General features: G+C 39.2%; 1 protein-coding gene across 3 annotated transcripts in view; it reads right to left on the bottom strand.

Annotated features, from left to right (window-relative positions):
• Positions 1-24,452, bottom strand: part of pot1 (protection of telomeres 1 homolog) — a 66,164-nt gene that overhangs the window by 39,584 nt on the left and 2,128 nt on the right. For 2 of the 3 annotated variants that reach the window (XM_069528517.1, XM_069528519.1), the window contains exons 2-7: positions 12,869-13,002; positions 11,159-11,231; positions 9,275-9,375; positions 5,892-5,999; positions 4,763-4,837; positions 3,141-3,267 (exon numbers count right to left, since the gene is read on the bottom strand). In XM_069528517.1, coding sequence (XP_069384618.1) covers positions 3,141-3,267; positions 4,763-4,837; positions 5,892-5,999; positions 9,275-9,375; positions 11,159-11,231; positions 12,869-12,988 — 604 coding nt within the window. In that variant the 5' untranslated portion in view covers positions 12,989-13,002. The remainder of the gene's footprint in view (positions 1-3,140; positions 3,268-4,762; positions 4,838-5,891; positions 6,000-9,274; positions 9,376-11,158; positions 11,232-12,868; positions 13,003-24,452) is intronic. The other variant, XM_069528518.1, reaches the window with a different exon arrangement.

The raw sequence follows: 24,452 nt of genomic DNA on the forward strand, positions 1-24,452 counted from the left end.
TGGTGGTTCTTTTAGTTTAGGTTAGTGCAGCCTCCTCTGTTATGCTGACAGGTACAGACATTTTTAAAGCAGGATAAGTGGCCTGTTCCAACAAAAAGTCAATTATTACACCTGAAACACCAGCATCTTGCTTGGATTTCTTGGGGGAATACATATAGGGGCTGTAGTTATTTATATAAAATCACAGAGAAGGTTGTTGTTTTTCACAGCACACTCAGCAATTATCAAGGTGAGAAGTGAAACTTAGGCTTACTGATGATTTAAGTAAGTATGTTTATTTGTATAGCACCTTTCGAGAGCAGACGTCACAAAGTGGTTTACAGGGTAAAATAAGCATTTACATTACATTACATTTAGTCATTTAGCAGACGCTTTTGTCCAAAGCGACGTACAAGGGAGAGAGCAATCAAGCTAAGAGCATTAAAAACCTGGTGTAACAATAAAATACTGCTTATAAAACGACATAGAAAGAATAAAAAAGAAGTGCGGGCCTGTTATTGCTTAAGTGCAGGTTAAGCCAAGGTGCCAGTTAGGAAGGGAGGTGCTCTTTGAAGAGTTGGGTCTTCAAGCGCTTCTTAAAGGTAGAGAGGGACGCTCCTGCTCTGGTAGTGCTAGGCAGGTCGTTCCACCAACGTGGAACTACAACTGAGAATAGTCTGGATTGCCTTGCTTGCACCGGGGCAGTGCCAGACGACGCTCACTGGATGAGCGCAGCGTCCTGGGTGTAACATAAAACTGCTGCATAAGCATATTTATGCATACAAATAAGAAATACAATAAGAAAGCGATAAAAAAACAAAAAGACAATCACACAAAGGCTAGTCTCAACAAATGAGTCTCAAGCTGCTTTTGTGTCCACAGATCTTAAGACCAAAGGGAGAGAGTTCCAAAGTTTAGGAGCCACAACCCCAAAAGCACAGTCTCCCTTTAGTCCTAAGTCTGGATCAGGGGACAACCAGCAAACCCCAATCAAAGGACCTTAGAGACCTGCAGGTGACATAGGGCTGCAGCAGATCTCTTATGTAGGCAGGTGCCTAACCAGGCAGATCTCTATAGGTGATCAAAAGAACTTTGAATTGGATTCTGAATTTAATGGGTAGGGAGTGAAGAGCAATCAGAATTGGTGTCACATGAGACCTTTTGAAGGACCTGGTAAGGAGTTTAGCAGCAGCATTTTGGACCACTTGTAAACGATCCAAGAAAGTTTTGCAGAGGCAGATGAAAAGTGAGTTACAATAATCAAGACGGGATGATATAAAGTATGAATGAGAATTTCCATCTCTTCTTGAGCCACAATGAGTTTTGCAGTGTTTCTCAGCTGGAAAAAACAAGAGCGAATCAGACATTTGTCATGTTAGTCTAGAGTCAGGGACTTGTCCATATAGGGAAGCCTAGATTTCTTATGCAGGATTTAACCATCGAGGTAAGAGACCCAAGACCATCCCTTAACTTCGGGACAAGAGGGGCAGAAATGAGGACTTCTGTTTTATCTGCATTTAACTACAGGACAGGCACAGTTCATTTTTGCATTCAGAGTTTTAGATGAGGAGGTAAAACTTCTCACAGATACTGAAAAACTCCTATCAGAGAGGTGAGAGGAGAACCACTAGGGGGCTGACCCAGCAATACCAACCCACTGCTCAAGTCTCTCAACGAAGATACAGTGGTCCTCAGTAACATGTGAGCGATATATTTACATATGTGAGTGATCACACTGTACAACCAAACAAAATAATAATGGTGAAACAAGACTGTGGTGAATTGAAGGCTCACTGTCCCAGTGGGCCCTACTCAGCTGAGTCTCTGTCACAAGATCATTCCTCTATCACACTCCCAGAACCATTTTCTTTGACAGTTTTGAGGCTGTATTATTTGAACCCATCACATGTGACAGTTGTAATTCTGTCATATTTCCTCCCTTGTTCATTTCTGCCGTAAAGACTTTGGGAGACTTAAAAGCGCTCATCTTGTATTTATTTCCTCTGTGGCAGCAAAACATGTCATAGCAGCCTCCAGAGACTCCTGCAAGTTATACTGGACTAAACAAACAAGTTTAAGGTTGATTGACTCAGAAAGAATCACACTAAGCAACACTGAGGCTGTAATTCATAATGCAACACACTGTAAGACAAAATGTGTTCTTGCAATTGCTCTGGTACTGACTCCTTTTATAATGAATAGACTGCTTATGTAAGATAAGAAGTCCTTTATTAGTCCCACAATGGGGACATTTTCAGTATTACAGTAGCAAAGGTCAAAAAGACATCAGTAATAAGTAACATGCAATACTTAAGTGTAAGGAATATAAAAAAATATAAGAATTAAACAAGTATATATATAGTGTAAAGACAGGTTATTGATATATGTAATTGTTTAGTTCTGAATATCAGACAAATTAAATTATGTATTATTCAATAAAATATATATATTTACTTAAAAAATATATTTTCTGGGTTTAGGGCCAACTCCTCTCCACCTCTATATACCATTCTGAGTGTGTTACAGACGTGATTAGACATTTTCATCAGAATAAACCTCTGATGCAGAGTTTGTGTTTGTGCTCTGGCTCAATACTGATCCAACTTTTATCACTTCATAAAAGGTTCTCTCTTCTCAAAGGAGGTGATGTGGTTTATGTTTTATGTTCCAGGAACATTTTCAAATAATAATAATAATACCTACATTTTTAAAAGCTTGCCCCCCCCCCAAAAGAAATCTGTAAAACTGCTGCAGGAGATCTAAAGTCTCTGTCCATGGTGCTGAAACGGTTGAAAATGTTTTCGGCTGTTTGGTTTGAAATGCTTATCACACACTGACAAACTTGTTGCTATTTTAAGCATTATAGAAACAAGACAATATTGAGAATATTGTTACTGAAATATTACAACATGATTTTGTATTTGAGTTGTTGTAATATTTAATTAACAGAGTTTATTGTGGTTTAAAATAGTTTTTATACTGTTGACATTTTTTTCAATGTCTGTCTGACTTGCGTGCTAAATATCGGCATTTTAGCATTGTTTTTGTGAGCATGATAGCATGCCAATATTAACCAGCAGTACAGACTCTGTATATTCTTTTGGACTCTTTATTATTTGGTCATATTTTTGACCATCCTTTGGGCTGAGGATCACACTGACCTGTTCCCCTGCTCTTGAACGGCTGTTTGAAGAAGACCACCACTCCGTACACGTTGACGACTGATCCACTCTTCAGGTTGCCCAGTCCTTCATATGTATATTTGGGGGTTTTGGTATTTCTGGAAACCTAAGGAAACCATAAAAATAATTAACAGTGGTAGTCAGCATGCTATGCTATATGATGTATGCATTTGTATAAGGATGTGTGTAAGCAGTCTGGGACTGGGAGCAGACTGTGATGGAGACAGATTTTAAGTTGGATGGAAGTTTCAATTACTTCTTACTCTCAGTTTCTGAGAGTTTTTATTTGACCTTGGTGTCCAAATAAGCATCATTTCTTGAAACCACTGAACACAGCAACTGAGTTTCTTCCAGCTCTTATTATTTCCTCAGTCAGATGTGATTTTTGGAGACAATAACGATGATCTGAAAAAATGTACCTCTTCTCAAACAGAAGTAAACCAGAGGAAAATCTATTCAATCATTACTTTTTAACAGAATGTATTCTACAGTAGAGATCAAACTCAAATTAAGTCTTAAAACTTTGATAACAAGCTTATGAAAATCTCAAATCTCATATATTCTCAAACAGTGTATGTTCTTCTGTCTGTTCATTCATTCTGTTTGAAAATGTTAAATCATAGCTACACCTCACAGGTGCTCCATTTTATTAATTCGTTATGAACTTAATATTCTACTTCCTAGAGTTGTAAAGAAATCTGTATGCATATTTTATTATACAACTGAATTTTTAACAGCTCATCTCTGCAGTGTCATTACCCAGAATTCAGAGCTGACTTCAATGTTTGCTGCAGGCTGACATGTTAGGCTGTCATGTTATTTTTCATACAACAAAAATTCATGAAAATTTTTGATTAAAATCAATGATCAATTGATTCTATTGCTCTTCATGCTGCTTCTGTGTGCATGTCTGCTCTCAAATGTCTACTCTGCTCTTTTTTTCTATTTTGTTCTTTTGTACACAAATTGTTTGTGCAAAATAAGTCTGTCAAATTCCCAAACAAATAGTATAAAATAAAAGTGTCCTGCCCTTGTTGAGGGTGATTTTGTTGTTTGTAATATTTCCATAAAATACAGGGGAAAAAATGTAAGTGTAAAAAGTCAGAACAGAGTACTACAGTGGTCAAAGGACAAAAACCCTGATAAAATATAAGCCTCTGCACTTAAAAGAGTAAATGTACAGCACATGTGGACAGTAAGTAAATGCTAATTTGTTCTTAATTTAATCTAATCGTATCATTGCATGCAACATTTCATCGCAGTACTATAGACTATTCTCATAACCCCTTTTTCATTCCAATTAGCTTCATGCTACATGCAATGCACATGTGGCTGATTTAGATTTGTAGATAAAAAAAAAGAAGATATTATTCATGAATTAATATTGTTATTTTCAGAAGTTTGGAGACCTCCCCAAACACTGTCACAACTCTTCCCCCTCATCATCACTGCAGCAGAGACCAAGAGGTCTTGTGAGACCCCGATGCAGTTGAGGTGACTCTGGGACAGTCAGCTGCTGACATAAGTGTCCTGACAGATACAAGACCTCAACAGCACCACTCCCAGCAGCCTCTGCAGTTAACCAGGCCTCTGACTCTGACCTCTGAGGAAAGTGTGGCGCTTCTCTTGTTGGCCAATGGGGATCTGGGGTCAGGAGGAGGCGACAGGCAGGACACCTGAGGGAGAGAGACAGAGATGTGAACAAACGTCTCAATGATGTGTTTCAGTCAACAGTCACCGCAGCAGACACACTGCAGATGCTACTGCTGCTGGAGGAAAAGCAGAAAACTAAAAAGACAAAAGGAGGAAGGAGAGTGGGATTATATTAACTAAGTTTTTCCGTTGCTCTCAACGTAAATACACAGAAATATTCAAATAAACAAAAAAGAAGGACAACAAAGCAGAACAAGATTAAGCATAAACATTGAACTACTATATACAGATGTAAATATATATATACACACAAAAGTATATATATGAACATAAAACACAAGTGTAGTGCAATGATGCTTAAATAATATGGAAAGGTTGTCACAGGATACTTTATATACATGAGGCAGGTGGAATATATATACACATATACACACACACATATATACATATATATATATATATATATATATATACATATATAGCTACCGGATTATTGCATACGGACACCTGACACCATGTGACTGATTAGTGTTCATCAGAGCGACAGCCAGAGGAAAGAAGTTATCTGTACACTCTATTCCACTTATTAATTTTTAATGCATAGCAGTACTTATGAAGAAACACATCAAATGGACTTGAAAGAGGCACTGTCAACATTGATCTATAATGATGTAGTAGCCCGTTTCATTAGGGAACAGGCTACATTTTAATACTTAAAGTATGTTTAGCTGATAGAGTCAAAGCAGAACTTCCTTGGCAGAGGAAATAACGTCCAAGCAGTATTTATATCTGTTCAAAGTAATGCTAATTTTACAGAAAAGTGTCAAATCTTAATCTGAATGTTAACTAGCAGCTACAACTGTCAGGTAAATGCAGTGGAGTAAAACGTACAATATTTCCCTCTAAAATTCAGCAGAGTTAAAATATAAAGGGACATTTACTTCAGTAAAATACTAGTGCCTCAAAGTTGTACTTGAGTAGTCCTAGAGTAGACTACACAAGGAGGGATCCTGTTCAAACTGCATATGCATACATACATGCATCAAACATAACTTGGATGTATATAAAAGTGCTCACATAAAGACAGGCGTCGTCTCCTGACAGCAGCAGATTACAGGGGTGCAGGTTGTGCTCAGAAACTGTGGAAGATTTGGTCACAGTGAAGCCAGAGGCCACCACCACATCCTGTAGGAAAACCCAAGATAAACAACAACAAGCATAGAAACCAGGGATTAAAACTGAGAGAACAAACACTGACAAATATTAATTCTTCTCCCCAGAGGGAGGACAGATTGAAGCGGCAGATGCTGCATCTGGGGAGATGTTAAATAAGACTTCACAACAAACCACCACCGGCGTGAAAAGTGGAGATTTTTTTTGTTTGCCATGCCAGCTGCCCCCAAGACGGCTTTAAAGCCTCCGCTCAGGGCTGACAAAGACACAGCAGATATAGTCTGAATAATCATGTTACGGAGACACACAGCCTGACGAGACCTCTGTGATCTACAGCAAAGCACGGTGGCTCAGACTGCGATGACTTCCCTGCCCTCACCAAGGTTTATGGGGCTTTGGGTTCCATCAAAACAGCACTGTGGGGACACCAAAAACACCATGAGATGCTGCTGAGAGAAGGATTATCCCTGATGCGCTCACTGTCCCCACACAGATCACAGACAAAGTCATGGACGGCTCTGTATACAGCATACGTGTTGCTGTGTACAGCTGAGACAGTATCAGAGCAGACTAAATCCAAACTGTGACAGCAACTGGAGCCGCAACCATTCTGAGTCACTTTGTGGCAAACAGCAGCCCTGATGCATGAAGGAGCAGCACAAGCTCAGAATATTCTTTCAAACTGTGACAGTGGAAACAAGTTGTGACCATAACACTAATATAATCTTTTTAAGTTGACATAAACTGCTTTCAGACATGCATTGAACTCTCTCTGGATGGAGATCCTCCTGACATTCTCAAGAAGGGCTGTATGCATGCACAAAAATGTTTAGAGTGAGAGCCTCCGAACCTTCTGCAGACTTTCTCCAACCAGGCCCCTAGCAAAAACGCTGCAGAATATCCAAGGAATCCAACGTGAGAAGGAAGGGTGTGTCATTAACGTTTCTAACACTTGAGAGATGCAAAATAAGTGGGTGAAGTGTTTGAGTCACACAAAACATTTCGCGGTTTCAAGGATGAACAGTATTGAAGCCAAATCCAATACAATTGAAGTATGGTAGACCACTTCTTCAGATTTATAAAACAACAGAGAAACAGAAAATGTCTCCATACTGCTCCTGTGGTGTCATCCAACTGACCGTAAGCCCATTCAAATTCGAGTGGAGGCATTGTTACATCTGTGACTTCTAGTTCTAGACCTTTACTGTTAATTTACAAGCAAAATGCAATTACATCCTCACCCACATTATTTAAGCTGACAAAATCAGCTTTACTCATCCTTGAGAAACACTAAATGGGTAGTTTCCTATGACGACCTCCTCCAAATAAAACCAAATTTGAATAGAGCACAGGAACCATGACTATTCAAAAATATTTTAGTTTAATTTGGATTTCATGAAAATCTCCAGGATTAGATCATTTCAGTTTATTACATCTTGGAGTTTACTGTTGTTTTTTGCAATATTATCCAACTCTACCTCCACATTATTTAGATAATCTGCATAAACTGTCAGCATTAACTGGTCTCCTTTATTTTCCAAATTACTTCCAATTCTTTAGGAGCTTAACACAGCTCAGTGCATGTGCATATTTTTTTTACAATACACAAAATGTAAAGTCATTTAACCTTCCACCTTTTCCAGGTTCAATTTGTCCCTGTTCTCTTCTCTTGATATCGAGTGTTGAAATTGCATGTTGCAGCTCAACTTCTGTATTTTTCTTTTTTTGCTGCAAAGTTACTGCCATTAATCAACATTCTCCCAGTTTTCAAATTGAATTTCTCCAGCAAGAGGGATTATATTTGTTTCACTATCAAGTTTAATTTACTTTTCATTAGCCGTTTTAATAGTTGCATTTATCGCTTTGTCGTTTTATGTTCACACCATAGCAAGCTGATGAATGACAGTAGTTTAAGAGCAAAATAAACACAAGCGATTCTCACATTAGACCATTCTTGGCTTCACTGCACTGGCTTCCAGTCTCTTAGAATCCAGTTTATATTGTTTTTGCTCACAAGACTGTGAATGATGAGGTGCCTGAGTATATAACTGAGCCTCCCCAGCTCTGTACACATACACACTTCCATCCAAACAAGCCCCTTAGCTCTGTAGTCTGAGTCCTGTAATGAGTTCCAGGTTACTGCTTTTAAATCTCATCTTGAAACTTAATTTCATAGGATGGCTGAGAGACAACACTACACTCTGAGCTATTTTCTGTCATTGAGATGTTCCTACTCTGTGGATAATGTTTGAATGTTTATACCTTTGGAAATAACTTGGAACTTATTGTGCTTTTCATTCTTTCTGTCTTTTATCTCTCTTTCCTCTGAGTGAGAGTTTATTTTTTTATTCCCCTAATGTTGATTATGTTTTGGGTTTTCTCACCTTTGACAAGTACATTGTGCTTTTTGCTTGAAAATTGCTCTATAAATTAAATTCTTATGGTTACTATATCAGTGTTTTGAAACAGAAAGCTTCTTGTATGTCGTAAACTACTGCTGCCCTCTTGGAATTGCTGCTGTGGTAATGCATATTTTACTGAATTTGTCAAGGCAACAGGTACACTTAGAGCTTGTATTGAACACAAATTGAAACAGAGATTGCTCAGCCAACAGGGTCCGTATTTATAAATTATGATCAAATATATTCCCTATAAAAATATCAGCTAATCCTGTCTCAAGCATGAGCCTGTTTCAGATAAAAGACTGAGTCTCTCTGAAGCTGAGAGAAGCAACTTTTTAAAAATGCGCCGTGCCAAGCAAACAAATTATTTACTGATTATTCCCACCTATCTGCAAAGGATTGGGACATCGAACATTAGTTGTAGTTGTCTGGGAAGGTTTAAGAGTGTGTAAACTTTAGCAAGGAACAAACACACCAGCAGTGTTAGTTAACACTTATGTGTCACAGAAGAGGGTAAAAGAAACAGAAATGCTTTCAGACGTGCACTGAACACCTTCTCCTGAGGAAGTGCATGTGTGAACGCAAATGTCCCAGTTAGAGCCTCCGGATTATCTGCAGACTTTCTCCGCATTGCCCCCTATTATAAATTCGGCAGAAAGTTGGCAGAATCCGATGCGAGAACAAGGTGGAGAATAACCCACTGGATTTGCAGTGAGTGAGTGGGGGGGCTGATGACGCTTCTAACACACATAACATGAGTAAAGAGATACTTTATTCAACAGTATGTTCTGTACCTTCATTGACATATCTGTTCACAAGTAGAACATCATAAATATATATATATATATACACACACACGTATATATAGTGACTGAGAGACCCTACCCCTTGACTGCCAGCTTGATCGAAGTCTTTGGCCAGTGATCCAAACAGAATGACGTTAATGGTCTGGTTCTGTAATGAGGTGCTCTGCTGGGAGTCTTCTTCTGAAAAATAGATGCAGAACAAGTTTTAAACAAGACAAGAGTCAGCATGGAGAATAAGAAGAGGATCATGAGGTGCTGATCATGTTTGCCAGATTCATATTTGTAACTATGGATGTGTTAACGTTAACTTACAGAGACAGCACAGGACATACAGTCCTACAGTAGGTATGATCTAGATTGAAGACACAGACTGAGGCCTATATAGGTCTACATACACTACTCTGGGTATTTATTTGAGGAATATTTTGCTCTCTGCCTTTTTACTAAATCTACACAGACGATTAATAGAAACATTGCAGAGTTTTGGCAAATCTTCACTTTGGAAGGCCTTCATAAAAATCTCAGTTTAAAATAAAAATAATCATTATTGCAATAAATACCAATAACTGCCAAAAAAGTGGTTCTGTTCTGTTCTGACCAGAGATAAATAAAAAGCATCCGGAGTATTCTCAATAACATACCAGCAAGTTAATGTAAATCCCTCTCTACAAAAACTTTAAAGACTTCAAAAATAGAAATAGCTGGAAGTTTATAGACGGAGTCACAACCCAAACAAAGCCCCACATTTTTCCAGGAGGCCAAGCACTGTACTAAAACTGAAAGTGTCTACAACCCAATAATACAAATGAGGAGGACCTGCTCATCCTGCAGCTAAGGGACACAGCCAGGTGTCACAGAGTTTAAAGGAATGAAAGGAGGAATATCTCTGCCACAATAAGAGCATTGGTTCTCTGTAGCTCTTTAATAAGGCAGCTCAGAGATAAGAAAACCACAGACAAGACAACAATGAGACACACCAGCCTCCATCTGCTTCTACAATCCATTCCAGCTTAAAAGCTTAACACACACACCGTTCTGACACATCCACACACACATAGCACACTTAAACTCTGCAGTAATACAGAGCTTATAGTCTCTTAAGGCTACTAGTTTTAATTTCACTGCACATGTTCTATGTGCCGTTATGATTGATCTGATTGTTTTCAGCAGCAACAGCCAACAAGCTTTGACAAACCCACTGTACATGAGTAAGAGTTTCTATTAAACTATTAAAATGATCAAACTTTAAAAAATACAAAAATAGACATGTCATCCTTCAGATTCATATACCCCTCTCTAGTGTAAGCATAAACCAAAGAAAGGTTGGAAGGCATTGTTACGCTACACCTAAAATAAGTGTCTAAAATAAACTGTGTTGATTTACTCTCTGAATAGTGACCGAGTCAAAGATAAAAGCTAGACCAATTTTGGTCTATTGTGGATGGGTAGCACAAGCAGATTGTATTTATTGTACAAGAGAGCACAATAATGATATTATCACATTTTCTGAATGTTTGAAATACTAATGTCAGCTTATTTATTTAGCTTATTTATTTGTGTGTTTTATCTCGTGTGAGGGACAAATAAGGCTGAAAATGCAACAAAAGGCTAGTAAATAATAATACCTACTGCATATAGGGTTGTGCATATAGATGATGATGCCATTGATGATCAGAGTGAAAACAGACCAAATTTCACATAAATGTATTAAATTATTTGTAATAGCAGTATTAAATTGATATTAAAAACTAATTTGGCCTGCTATAGTTTTATGTCTACATCGTAAATACAACACTTACGACTTGTGCACACAGTTTTGACTGCTCACTCAAGTGGATAACTTCAATGTTAACTCTTATGCTGAATATTTGCTCCCTCAATCCAAATTGATATTGGAAATATTTTTATATGTATATCTAAGAAGAGCTACCCAGGTAACTTGTCCATGCTTCAAATGTTTTACCTTGGATGACAGTCTTCAAGATGAAGTCGTCAGCTGCTAACGACATCAGCTGGCCTTTACAAATCACTTTCCCCTAGAAAAAAACAAAACCAAAAACAATAAACTCAGAGACAACCTGAGGAGCATTTAGCTCTGACTGAAGCTCTGTGCAGTTTGACTGTGAGCCTGTCACCAGATCAAAGCCACATCAGAAAAGTGAGCCATGCTGATGAGTGCCTTAGGGAAAGGAGCTGTAAGACAGAAGGTGGATTATTCTGCTGCTTTGGTTTTCATAAATATATACCGGCAGCAAACTAATCAAAACAACAAAAATGCCTTACACAATGGAAGAAATAAACTAGGTGGATGTAAACAGATGGTGGCAGGTGACAGATGAATAAAAAGGGAGTAAAGAGAAAAATACACAGACATTATTGTAGGAAAATACCAAGAAAACAGGAAAGTGCATGAACTCTTGAACTCTGCATGGTGAGCTACACAAAAAAACTGTGAAGGAAGATGGTGATGTTTTAAAGCCTTTATAAATTCTACGCACATTGAGTATTTAAGTAAAAAGTCAAAACTACTATCAAGAGAATGATACCTGCAAGCTGAACCAGTAATCCCAAAAAGACAATTTATTGCAAATAAACTTAATGGTATAATTAAACACACTCAGCTATTGGTCACTAATAGGTGAGCAAATTCCAATTATTTAAAATATTTGCAACATGAAACTCAGATTAATAAAATTAATTAATTAATTCAATTAAGTGTTTAAACATCATAATACTAAAACATTGTTATTGTCCTGAAAGGGATAGTTCACCCAAAATTTAAAATTCACTTATTATCTACTCACTACTATGCCGATGGTGGAGTGGGTTAAGTGTTTGACCTCATTGGGGCCACCCTTATATACCCTATATATGAGTTTTTCACAACACAAGCCTTAGTGCATTGATGTAGAGAGCATCAAAATAACTATACCACTATTGATTTTAACTATTCATTTTTGGGGAGGGGGGCTAACAAACGCTAATATCCACTGTTGGCAAATTGTGTGCAGCAAAAGCTGAAATTTTGTCCCAACTGACATTTGGGGTTAACTTATTGTAATCAGGTTGTGGATAAATAATGAAATCATTATTTTTATTGATAATGTATATTATGTTAATATAAAACTTGGTAAAGTTACTATGATTTGTGAATCAGTAATTCTTTGAATCTTAAAAGCACATTATAACAATACAGAGATATTGATATTGATAACCCTGTTAATTTTGTTCACTAGAAATTAAACAATGTTTTCACACTGTTTCATCTCTACACTGATATCAGTGATGTCTGATTGTTCAATTTCCTCCATGTTGTTTCTCCAGATGTGCCTCTTCTCCACAGTTGAGTCTCCCCCTCTTGTCTGTTCTGTCTTAATTTGTCTTTGATAGATATAAAACAAGGAATGGTCTTTTCTGTGTTATTATCCATTTAGGTTTAAATCTGTCTTGATGTTGTGTTGAAATGTAGAGAGAAAAAGTACTGTCTGAAAAATACAGTACAGACACCTGAAAGATCTAATTAAGTACAGAAAGTATTTGTACTTCTTTTACTTCCTACCTCTGCTCAATAGGATGAACAGACAACCCAAAAACATGACACCCCAAGCTCCTGTCCCTGGTGCAGAGCCCTAATAATGAAAAGTCTCTGATCATAGTTCTGCTGTGAACAAACCTTGACTGATTTGTTGGAGTAGTCTGTGTTGGTGGTGATGAGTGGGATGGGAATCCTGGTTTGGTCTGTTGGTACCTGGGCGTGTGGACCTGCCCCCTCCGACAGCACATAGAGAGGCATGACGTCAAGGTGACCTGGAGACGTGAACCAAAACATGTAATTCAATTCTGTACCAACAAAAGAGGCAGACACATAAGCTGTGTCTCAGTTCAGAGGCTGCATACTCCGGAGTCTGCATTTGAACACTGATTAAGTCACAGCGGTGCAACTAGGGTGCCTCAAATAAAGCTGACAAATGGGCCCTTCCTTCCCTGATAAATGAAGGCTCCGACGGGTGGATCCTTTCCAGCCCAACCTATCCCAGGATTTATAGCCCTTTGATGACATACCGTTTTTCAAAGAGGTGATAGCGCCGGTAGATGAGACTTGAAATGCTTGAGTATTACACTTCAACTCAACCAAACAGCTACCATTACACATGTAAAAACTGCAATAAGGGCGGGACAACCTGGATATGCTGAGCACGGCCTCTGTAGACCAGACTGTCTCATTTTGTTTTTGCCTTTCCAGTCCACGTGGCTCATGAAAAAGGCCTGTTTTGTGGACTGACTAGACAGCATACTCAGTAGGAGCACAGCAGGAGGGTTAAAGTCTTTGAGGCGTTTCAGAGAGAAGCGTAGGAAAGTGTTGGCCATGTTCCCAGCAGGTAGAAAGTTGCTTCCTGTCAGAACTAGTTAGTCTGATTTCGGGCAGATTTGACCGCCCGAGTCCCTCTGTGGTACCTCGTTGACCGAGGATGGCGGAGCAGGAACAGCCTGCGAGGCAGACGAGCTGTTCACTCTACCGTAGATTCAGCCGCTCAGTCAGGCAGAAAACCCAGACAGAAAAAAAAAAAAAAATCAAACAAACCTCTCTGATTTAGACCAGAGGGGAGAAACCAGAGGCCTGAATTACAGCAGGTTGAGTGATTCATTCATGAGTTCAGAGCTGGCCTGTGTGATGGTACCATATCATTTCTGGGTCTGACCTACAAGCCACGCCATCGACTCACTGTGGCTGAAAACTTCACAAACCTCACAGAGCTGCACCTACAACCTGCGGGCCATCGCCCCAGACTAGAGCTGCAGCTCAGATGGATTTCAACACTGTCAACATCAAAATGTGTTTTTTCTGGTCAAACTGATTCATGTTGCACACATTAAAAACAGACAAAAACAGCACATTCATTTTAGCAACTGCACACAAGGGTTGAACAAAAACTGCTGAGGATCAACATGTGATATCAATCATGACGTATCAGATTCATAACGTGTTTGTGTTTGCTTTGTTAGCCAAACCTAATTTTGTCCATTCTTGACTGCATGTTACACGCACCACAACTTAAGAAAAGCAGACAAAACAGACAAAACGCAAGCCAGAACAATTGATGTTCAACTTTTTCACAATGCATTTAGGATAAAATGATTTAACCAAAATTCAATTCTTTCATATCAGTCGAAATCTCTCTCTCTCTCTCTCTCTCTATATATATATATATATATATATATATATCGCAATTGAAATCAAATGAGCGCCACTGCACTGAGGTGCATTACTCCACAGGTCCGCAAGTGACTCGGCTGCTCTGATGTTTTGTTATCACTCACATGTTGTTAATTCTGCTGCCACTGTAATATCATTATGGTATTACGACCTGCAAAATTAATGTTCTCATTGCTCAAACATTATATCGTGAGGATGAAGACTACAAGCAGTCCAAACTATCCCCCCCAAAATTTCACAGTGAAATCAAACAAACCATTGTTCCATTTGTCAACGCTTTTAGTCACACTAAATCTTTTAGTCTAAATCAGTCCAGACCCTAAAGAGGCACCCTTCACACACCTGTTATTTTGGTCCAGACTAAACTGAAAAGTCAGGTCTCTGGACCAAAAATGGTAGGTAAAAAAAGCACCTTTAGTAAACTTCCATTAGCCACTGCCATTCACTGTCATACTGACACAATAACATGTAGCACAGTTAAATCCTCCAAGAGACTTCTTGAATGCAGATTTACCGTTTTATCCAACTTTGCCAATAACAACTTTCGTGCCATGCAACCTCTTGATGATGCCATGACAGAGGCCCACCTATGAAAAACATCCTGACAGAACTTTGTCCATACATGCAGCCAGCTTACCTGTAGCTTGCTGCAACTGCTTTGTTGTTAGCTTCAGCAAATTAAGCTCTCAAACCCTACAAATACACGACAACAAAACCACCCCCCCACAGAGCAGTAACTTTATCAGAAACCACCAGTCGGCTGTAAACTGTCTGCCTATCCCCGTTGTGGGAGAGCAGCTGATCCCTGCCAAATGTTCGCTGGCTCTCGAGAAGTTGGAGGCCTCCCTGTTCCTCTGAGCATCACCAAAACCCATCGCTCTGCTGCTGCTGCGGGACGCTCATTAACTCAGAAGGCAATTCAAGTTTATCCCAACATTAGTCATGAGGAACAGAGAGGCCGAGAGGAACCGGGGATAGATCTCCAAACAGCAGCTCGCTGCTGCAACATGAGCACAGTGCAGCAGTTAGGACTGCAGACAAAACATGGCTGCTGGGATGGAACGACACTCAGTGGTCTCACAGACTGAAATATCAGTGATACCTAGTCCCATAAGATGACAGTGTGACCCCCTGAGGGATGACTGAGCCAAACACAGCATCCCTGCCAGCACATTACAGTTAGTCACTTATATTTGTGTTTTGTTTTGCTACAAAATACCCCTGATAATTATTACTGAATTAAGTGACCATTAATCAAAAAAGCTTCTAATATTGGATTGTTTTATTCATATATTAAGCTAAAATATAAGCTTCTGCTTGTAGCTTCTCCATTGAATTGTTCCTTTATACAGTTTTTTTTTAATCACAGAAAAGCACCACGACATGAGAACATGTCAAACAATAATGTTTTCTTTAAGGCTGCTTGCCTTATGTTTAGCAGCCTTACATTAAAAACTCAGTGATCAAGACTGGGAAAAAATCCAAATGGGGAAAAAAAACAATTTAGCAATTAGATTTAACTAGCAATTCTAAACGTGCCGCGTGAAATTGATTTGTAGACTAAATCTGGCACCATAAATCAGTAGAACAATGTTAATTCTTCAAAAGAGCTGACAACTAAGCTCTTAGCAGGGTCCCTATTGCACACCTTTGTGCTAACCCTCCACTATAATCATGTGTATGTACTCTCATTCCTTTTAGAAGCTGCCTTTGTGCTCACTGCTCATGATGTGCTATTTCACAAATGCCATAAGGTAATATGCAATATTCAAAAAGTATTAGTAATTCTTTTCAATGAGAGTGACACAATACATTTGCATTTCTGAGAGGCTTTTTTTTTTTTTTTATCAAGAAACTAGCAAAGTAGCCATCTAAATGTGGCACAACTTGACAGAATAATGTGTTTCCAACCATGTGCTACAATTTTACATTAGGTTGGGCGATGTCAATTTAATTAGCATATGACAACATATGCAGTGAAACAGTGTGATGGACGATACCATCGGGGGGGTGGACTTATCCATCAGCCCAAGCTTAATAAGGACAACACACCGATGATTTAGGATCAAGATAAAAAGCTGAAAGTAAAGAACATGATGGAAATATTACATTTATGTCTGTTTCATGTATCATTCAGATTTGTGTCATGGGTCTGCACATTCACAGGTAACCAAATGAAAAAGACTAATTAAAACAGAAAGCACGACACTCCCTGCATCTCTCCTCTGAGAAAAAAAAACGTTATACTTATATGATAAACTCTTGTTTAATAGTCTCCAATTTTCCAAAGTACACTCAGTAATTATGGACAGAAGTGAACAGTATGCAGCTCAGTGTTGGCTAAAACCTGAAGGTTCATTTCTACAACATAAAACCTTCAGCTGCCAAAGATGTACGCTCTACCAGTTTCAAGTTTTCAGAGAAAAAGAAAAAGAAAAAAAAAAACAGCTCAGCAGGTGATTTCAGGGGTTTTTATCAGGTCGGGAGCAGCTTGCGAGAGCTGAGCGGAGGGAGTGTGTCAGGGGAGCGTAACTCTGCAGTGCTCACAGAACCCCATTTATTAGAAGACATTTAAAACTACACTTCAACTCTGACAAATCCGCCAGTATAATAACAATCTATTAAGGTGGGAGTTCAGCTGGCCTTTAAAGGGAATGGGAGATTGCACCTGTAACACAGGGTTACTCAGGTTCCCCCAGCACTAATCATGCGACACAGATAATTCAGTTTTTGTTTTTTTTTAATTTCTGCACACAGTAACTACATACAGTCATGCTCCTGTGATCTCTGTAGCCTGGCTGCTTTACACAGAGCTCTGCTGAAACCATAACAGCAGGATCTCCGTGGACCTCCGACCTGTGAGCAGCATCTCTCCCCCTCAGTCCAGCAACTACTGCTTTTAAAAGAAAGCACACTGTGCCTGCTGAGCCAGCTCTGCACACCTCTCTCTCCTACAGCTAAATGCCTGAATCACACCCACCTCTACAGCACTCTGATTGGTTTGCTGCATGTTGCACCCGAAACACTTAAGACTAATTCAGAGATGAAGTATAACCCCTCTAAACCACTGATGTGGTGCAACAACCTTTTTTCCCCCCACCATTAAATTAATAAAAGTGGATTTGGTCACGTCCTGAAAACACTTTCTCCATGTGCTTTAGATCAGGAGCTTAGATCGTTAAAATAGATCCCTTAATGTTTCCAGCAGCAGAAGGCTGTTTTCAACAAAACAAGCTCTGATAAACAAACTGTCCACAGACACAGTGAGAGACCAGCTGGTGAAGAAAGTGAAACATCAAGCAGCTTAAAAAAGACAGACTTTTTCGGTAAAGTTGTAAACATGCTACGAATTTATTGTGCTGCCTTTAAGTTGAAAAATAAAATCATGTGGAGATGACATATTCCCCTCGCAAACACAAGATACCAAAAGCTCCACTCTGTTACCTGATTAGAATAATTGTGAGGCTTTGTGAAAAAATCCAAATAGTTTTCGAGTTCTTCTCCAGAAAACAAAAACAGACCCAGTAACACGTTTTTAGTTGATACTGTATTAGCTTCTTGCTGATATGGTTCAATTTGTAACTGTGATGGTGTCTCGTTGAAGCTCCATTAATTGTGAAGCAGAATGAACACATACTTGTTGAAATATTATGCATTTCAGACGTACTGGAGGACGTACAATAATACGCACTGTCTGTGCAGGAGAGATATGTTTTTATCCACGTCTTATCTCCTGACCCACGGCTTGGAAACAAAAGATCTGAAAGGTTTTTATTTCCATGCAGACTGCAGGAGTTTCCTCTGCAGTGGGAATCAGACAAATCATCCCAGAGGGATGAGAAACATGAACCTTATTTCACCAGCAACAGCAGATAAGAAAAAGCTGGCACAAGTAAAATTAATACAAATATCACAGCTGTGTATAGAGAAACAGCACAACAGTCAGCTGTTTATCACAACTGCTCGATGAACAGCACACTGATGATTTCGCTACACTCAGGGAGCTTTCACACACTGGACCAAGGTTCAAACATGAACTTTTTATGGCATACCAATGTCCAGTTGACACCTACAGATGTAGATTAGTTTTTAGATGGGCATTCCTCTGATGTAACTATGTGATGGTAAGTGTTGATATTGTGGCGTCATTTCAAACAAATCTGGGACTATCATTTAGAACAGTGGTAACCAACCTTTTAAAGCTTCCCCACATTGGCCTTAAGCATGATCTACCTATTGAAGCACTAAGAGAAAAAGATGGCCAGATTGAACAGATAGATAGATAGAGAGATACTTTATTGATCTCGAAGGAAATTCAAGAACTTCCAATTTGCATTTATTTTAATTACATGAAATGCTTTGGTCCAACTTTAAAATTGACGCAACCAAGAAAAAAGTGTAACTAGCATATCAAACAGGCCTGTTTTGCTTTAAGAATTTAACTACACATGTTAAATTCTCATTCCTTCTCGACAGAAAAGTCTTTATCTCAGGCAGCAAGTTGACAAATGGCTGCAGCCCCTTGCAGCGACTCAACCACAGCATCAGCATGGAGGAGCAAGTCTCCGTAAGCGGCATCAAGCTCATCCAATAACGCCTTGATGAGACGGTGCTGAGGCGATTTTGCTCGAGTCGAATTTATCAGTTTGACCATCATTGTCATTACATGAGATAAGTCCACAACCTTCCCAGCCAAGGCCTGCTGATGAATCACACAATGATAATTCACTAAGTCGGGAAAATCAGGGTCATTACGACATAGTGCTATAAAACCAGAGTGCACGTTGCACATTGCCGGGGCCCCATCAGTAGTAATTGCCATCAGTTTATGAATGCGGAAGTCATTTTCACAAGCATATTTTTGAAACTGCGAGAAGAAGAGGTTGTGAGAGAGAGAGGGGATGCTCTTGCAAAATGGAACATTGTTTTTTGTCTATTCATTTTGGGAGTTACAGGGGAAGATCTCAGCCATGCTAGCTAACTTCTAACTACCGGTGAGTTTCGTATATTGACGTTTGCGACAGTTAACTCCTCAGATCTACATCAGACCACACCCACACCATGGGTCAAAGATGAATAGGCATACATAGAGGAGCTGTGAAACCTGACATCCTGGTGTTCAACTAACAATCGTATTGTTAGAAAGAAAAAGAGAAGAGAGATTGTTGTGGACTTCAACAGATCTTGGTCCAGTATTCATGATGCAGCTGTGGAGAGAGCCTCTGGTTTTAAATTTCTGGGGACACACATTACTGAAGACTTCTGGGCCACAAACACACCTCCACTGTCATTGCAAAAGGCACAGCAAAGCCCAAGAGCTCTAGAGCGTCATCAGAACAGCCCAGAGCACCATTAGACGAGCAGTGACTGATACATGTCCACTTTAAGCTTCCCTCAAAAGACTGAAAAACAGTTCAGTACTGCCTAACTCCACCAAATCATGCAATCGCTCAAGAAACTTTTATTTTTAGTTTCCTAATATTTTTATAAAATTGTCCAACTCCCTGGGAATGCCATCACTGTTGTGATGTTGTCTGCAGCAGAGGAATTACAATAAAGACATTTGAATCTGAACTTTAAATGTTTTTTTACAGGTATTCTTTGTAATTATTCTCTGTACGGAACATTTGCCTTAGTTTTGCCAGTGTAATTTAACTTGAATGTATTCTTAATGTATTCCCATGCCTCAGTGAAGCATTTTGAATTGCCTTGAGTCTGAATGGTGCTATGTAAATAAACTTGCCTCGCTTTTATGATTTGGTGTCAAGTGAGACAGCAGGAGACGATGCGAGTTAATCCATGCTGCCAAACCTCAGCCAATCAGGATGGAGCAAGGCGGATAGAGAAACGAACATGTCAAACAGAGTGAAGGCCAAGTGAAGTTGCTGGCTCCCTTTTTTGTGTGTTTTTGTTTTTCTTCTCTGACAAACTGAGACTGTGTCAAAATCACCAACTTTCTGCTCTGCTTGTTCAGCCTACACCAGAGCTCCACATTGGCATTATCTTTCACTCTCATTAAGGGAGCAGCTCAACAGAAGCAGAACCAAAAGAATAGATCAGGAGACAGAGGGTTGATGACACTTCTAATACACGACAGATGCAAAAATTAAAAAAACTAAAAGAGGAACAAATATCCACCAATGAAAAAGGGGTGTCATACACAAAGGTTTGTGGGATAAGAGCCGACGATGGTGTCAGGGTGCTGTAAACCTCCCACATTGAGTCTGCTAGAGGTTTCTTCCACTAAATGAGGTTTTTTCTCACCAAAGTGCTGCAAGAGCTTCATAACATCTCAAGGCTTAACAAGTCATAATGAATAAAATTAAGTTTAACTGACTAATACTTACAGTCGTTATGAACAGTATCAATTTTCTTTGAGTCTAAATTCTCTTTTACCTCTCCAAGCATTAAACTCTTCAAATACACAAGATGAAAAAGGGGCAGGTAATCTGTTATGCAGCAGTCTTCGAAAAAAAAGAGAAATCACTATGCCACAGTCAGATGAAAGTCCAGTGTGCTCACTCCCTCATACAGATGTTCAGCAGGAGGTCGCCTGGGTCATGCATTGTATAATCCATACCAGTCAGCTACCGCCACTTCAAAGGCAGGAGGGAGCACTTGACTTTTAACTCTCACATGCGAGTGGAGCCAGGATGGGTAAACTTCTCAGAGTTCATGAATATTCGTCTACAGCTCAACACAGAACGAGCGGGGAATCCAGGAGCTGATCAATCAACCGACCAAGACAAAGGCCCTGTTCATACCAGTGACGTCTATCTCGACAGATCAGATCATAAGCGGGCAGCTCAAGCACAATAGTTTACACCAAGTGTTAGAATGTTTCTCAATGGCCCTGTTCAGGCCTGGTATTAACAGGGCCAAAGAGATCCAATCACCAGTGGACAGTGTTAAGTACATCTGTTCACACCTGGTACGAAAATGCATCCTGAGTGACCGCTTGTGATTGTTCACTCTCACAGGACTGAACGATGCTCACGTTTTATAGAATGAAAGACTGAATTTCCGCCTAAACACTTTTTAAACTTTTAGAGTGAATAACCCCTATGAAATCATGCTGTGTAGCCCAAAACCTCTAATAATCTACAGCACATGTTAATATTGTCTGTGCCAAATGTTATTAGGTTTTAGAAGGGACTTTAAAAATTGTTCCATGCATCAGCTCAACAACTGTCGATTGACGATATATTGGTACAAGTGCGTGTATGTGTGCGATCTATATGCAAATACACACGTTATTTTTGTTCACGAAGACACAATGAGGCTTATTAGCTAGTATGACTGATGGGGAAAAATCTTCTGCACAGATGTCTGAAGAAAGGCAGCTGAATTTCTAATCAGTGTTCATTGTGGTAAATAAAGAAACCAACTCAATGCGCCTCAGTTGTCCTTACTAGAATATAAGAGAGTATGACAACATGGTTGGGTTACAGAGCAGATTCTGTGTCTAACATAAATGCAGTCAAATCAAAAACTGAAATAGCTGCATTTAAATTTGATATTAAATGGGAGAGAACAGATAGCAGTCTAGGTCACGTCAAGAGGCCCATTATCCTCAGAGTGCAGACTTTGAAGGTTCTGTTTAACAAAATTCCACAGACAGGATGACAACTAACACAAAACATTAAAAAATCTAATCTTTAGAGCAACAACTTCCGACCCCTCAGGCCAACTATCTGTGAAAAGGGTCAGTGACGACAATATTAAAAGGGATTAAAAATAGTAGTAGTGTTGTGACACATTCCCTGACAATGACTGTATAGGGGTGTTTGAGAGTGTGACCAAGGTGATGCTGTACGAATCAATGCACAGCTCTACAATGAAATAAGACCATGCCAATTTGTCATAGTAACAAAATATGTGATGGCCTGTTGAAACTGGTTAAACTAGTGTAAAAACATTTTCAATTATGAAACTGTAATGGGCCAGAGGATGTCCGCGTAAGCAGCCCTTCAGATTCCCACTGCCAAAAGATAATGGCACTGTGTGTACACTGAGTGATCAGATCTTAAATGTGTCTGTGATCGAATATCAATGCCAGGTCTGAACAGGGCCAAAGGCTAATTCGTGACTCTCTGCCTCACTGCCCTGACGCACCTTGCCTTTTTTAATTCCATGAATTTTAACGAAGAACAAAACATTTCCTGTAGACTGTTTGCCTGCATTTCCACAGTAGTCTAAAGAGCGGGGGGGATTCGGTAATCTCTTGAAACAGATTAGATATGTGAATATACAGAATCTGCCTAGATATTTGCTGTCTCAACCCAAGGCCCCAAAATATTGTCTGTTGCCCCCAGAGGCTAATTCATCGTCTGGGCTTTGAAATTAGAGATTAAGCAAATTATACCACAACCAAAAGCTGTTCCACAATACAGTATGGCATATTAAACCATTAGCCTAACCCTAGGGGAAAATATATATTAATATATTAACAACTTGGTAAAGTGGACATCATCAAGATGGTTGGTGGTTGTTACAGAGCTTGCAATATAAAATGTCCATTCAATTTGAAATACAGTAAATCAGGAGTTTGGACTGATGTGAAGAGTCTATAGTTTTCTTCTTTACTGGTCGGTCCACATCAGTAAGTGCCAAGTCAGACAGATTGGGACTGTCAGTAAAATCCCATCTTCGCAGTAGTAATGCACTGCAGACGTGAATGCAATGTATAGGTTGGAAACTTATAGTTATGGTTACTCAGACTATTAAGGTAGCTTTCACAACTGCACATATCCAGTTTGTAACACAGGCTTTCATTTTCTTCTAAAAAAATAAAAAATCACAATAAAGGGAGCCAATCATGTGACAGCATTTCAAAGCATAACATCAGACAGATACAGCTCAGGAGCTCCAGGCAATGCAGAATTAGGAAAAATGGGACCTGAGTGACGCAGTGATTCAGTAAACGAGACATAATCGGTGATGCCAGTACAATTTTATAAAAGTATTAGAAAAGACATTTGAGTATAAGGGATATTTCTGAAACTGCTCATCTCCAGGGATGTTCAGTCAAACCAGTCTCTTGAGTTTTCTCAGAAATGATGCCAGAAACTAAAATAGTCACAGAGTAGCAGTTATGTAGACGGAAAGGTGTGGTTGATGGGACAGATCAGAGGAGAATGACCAGACCAGCTGGCAATGTTTTAATGTCCTGCCATCCGGCTGACAGCCAGCAGGAATGCAAATTCTGGGCAAGTGATGACATAATCTAAAAAGTTGATGATGGCATATCATATGTCACTTTAACTGGAGGCATGTATCTGCTGTTCCACTGTCATTTGGCAAAATAAAATGTCATCATCAGTGTTTCACAGTATGATACAGGTCAGTGATCTCTGTAGGTACAGCTGGGTAACACATGTCGCTTGTGCTCTACTGACAGATGCCACCTTTCCCTGACAGGATATCATGGAAAGATTTTACCTGAACATTACAATGAAAGAACGACTTATTGTAGGCAGCTCCCACTCCTAGGTGCAACAATTTAAGCAAGGATGCTTTCAAAAAAAATATTTGACATGCTTAAAGGCTCAGTGTGTAGAATGTAGTGACATCTCGTGGTGAAGTTGCAGCTGAATACCCCTCACCCTCCCCTCCCAAACATGAAAGAGAACCTGTGGTCGCCTTCAGTTGTCATAAAAACTCAAAAGGTGTTTAGTTAATTCAGTCTGAGCTACTGTAGAAAACATGGCTGCCTCTGTAGAGAGGACCCACTCCTGATTTAAATATAAAGTATTTAAATAAAAGGGGCCCATTGTAGGGTAAAGAAAACAGTTATCACACACTAGTGAAAACATTGCGAGGATTATTTTTTATTCAATTTTTGCCAATAGATCCCTTTCACCTTAATCTTACACACTGAACCTTTAACTTAAAATCATTATCCTTATCCACTCTTGGCATTTTTTCAAAAAATCTGTCTTAATAGAACATTGTCTTGGCTTTAAAGACGCACTGTCTATTTTCTATAAATAATTTTTGCCATTAATTATATATTGTTATGGCCCTGTTCAGACCTGGTATT

This window comes from Paralichthys olivaceus, chromosome 7 (genome assembly GCF_024713975.1).
Source record: "Paralichthys olivaceus isolate ysfri-2021 chromosome 7, ASM2471397v2, whole genome shotgun sequence".
NCBI classification, from domain to species: Eukaryota; Metazoa; Chordata; class Actinopteri; order Pleuronectiformes; family Paralichthyidae; genus Paralichthys; species Paralichthys olivaceus.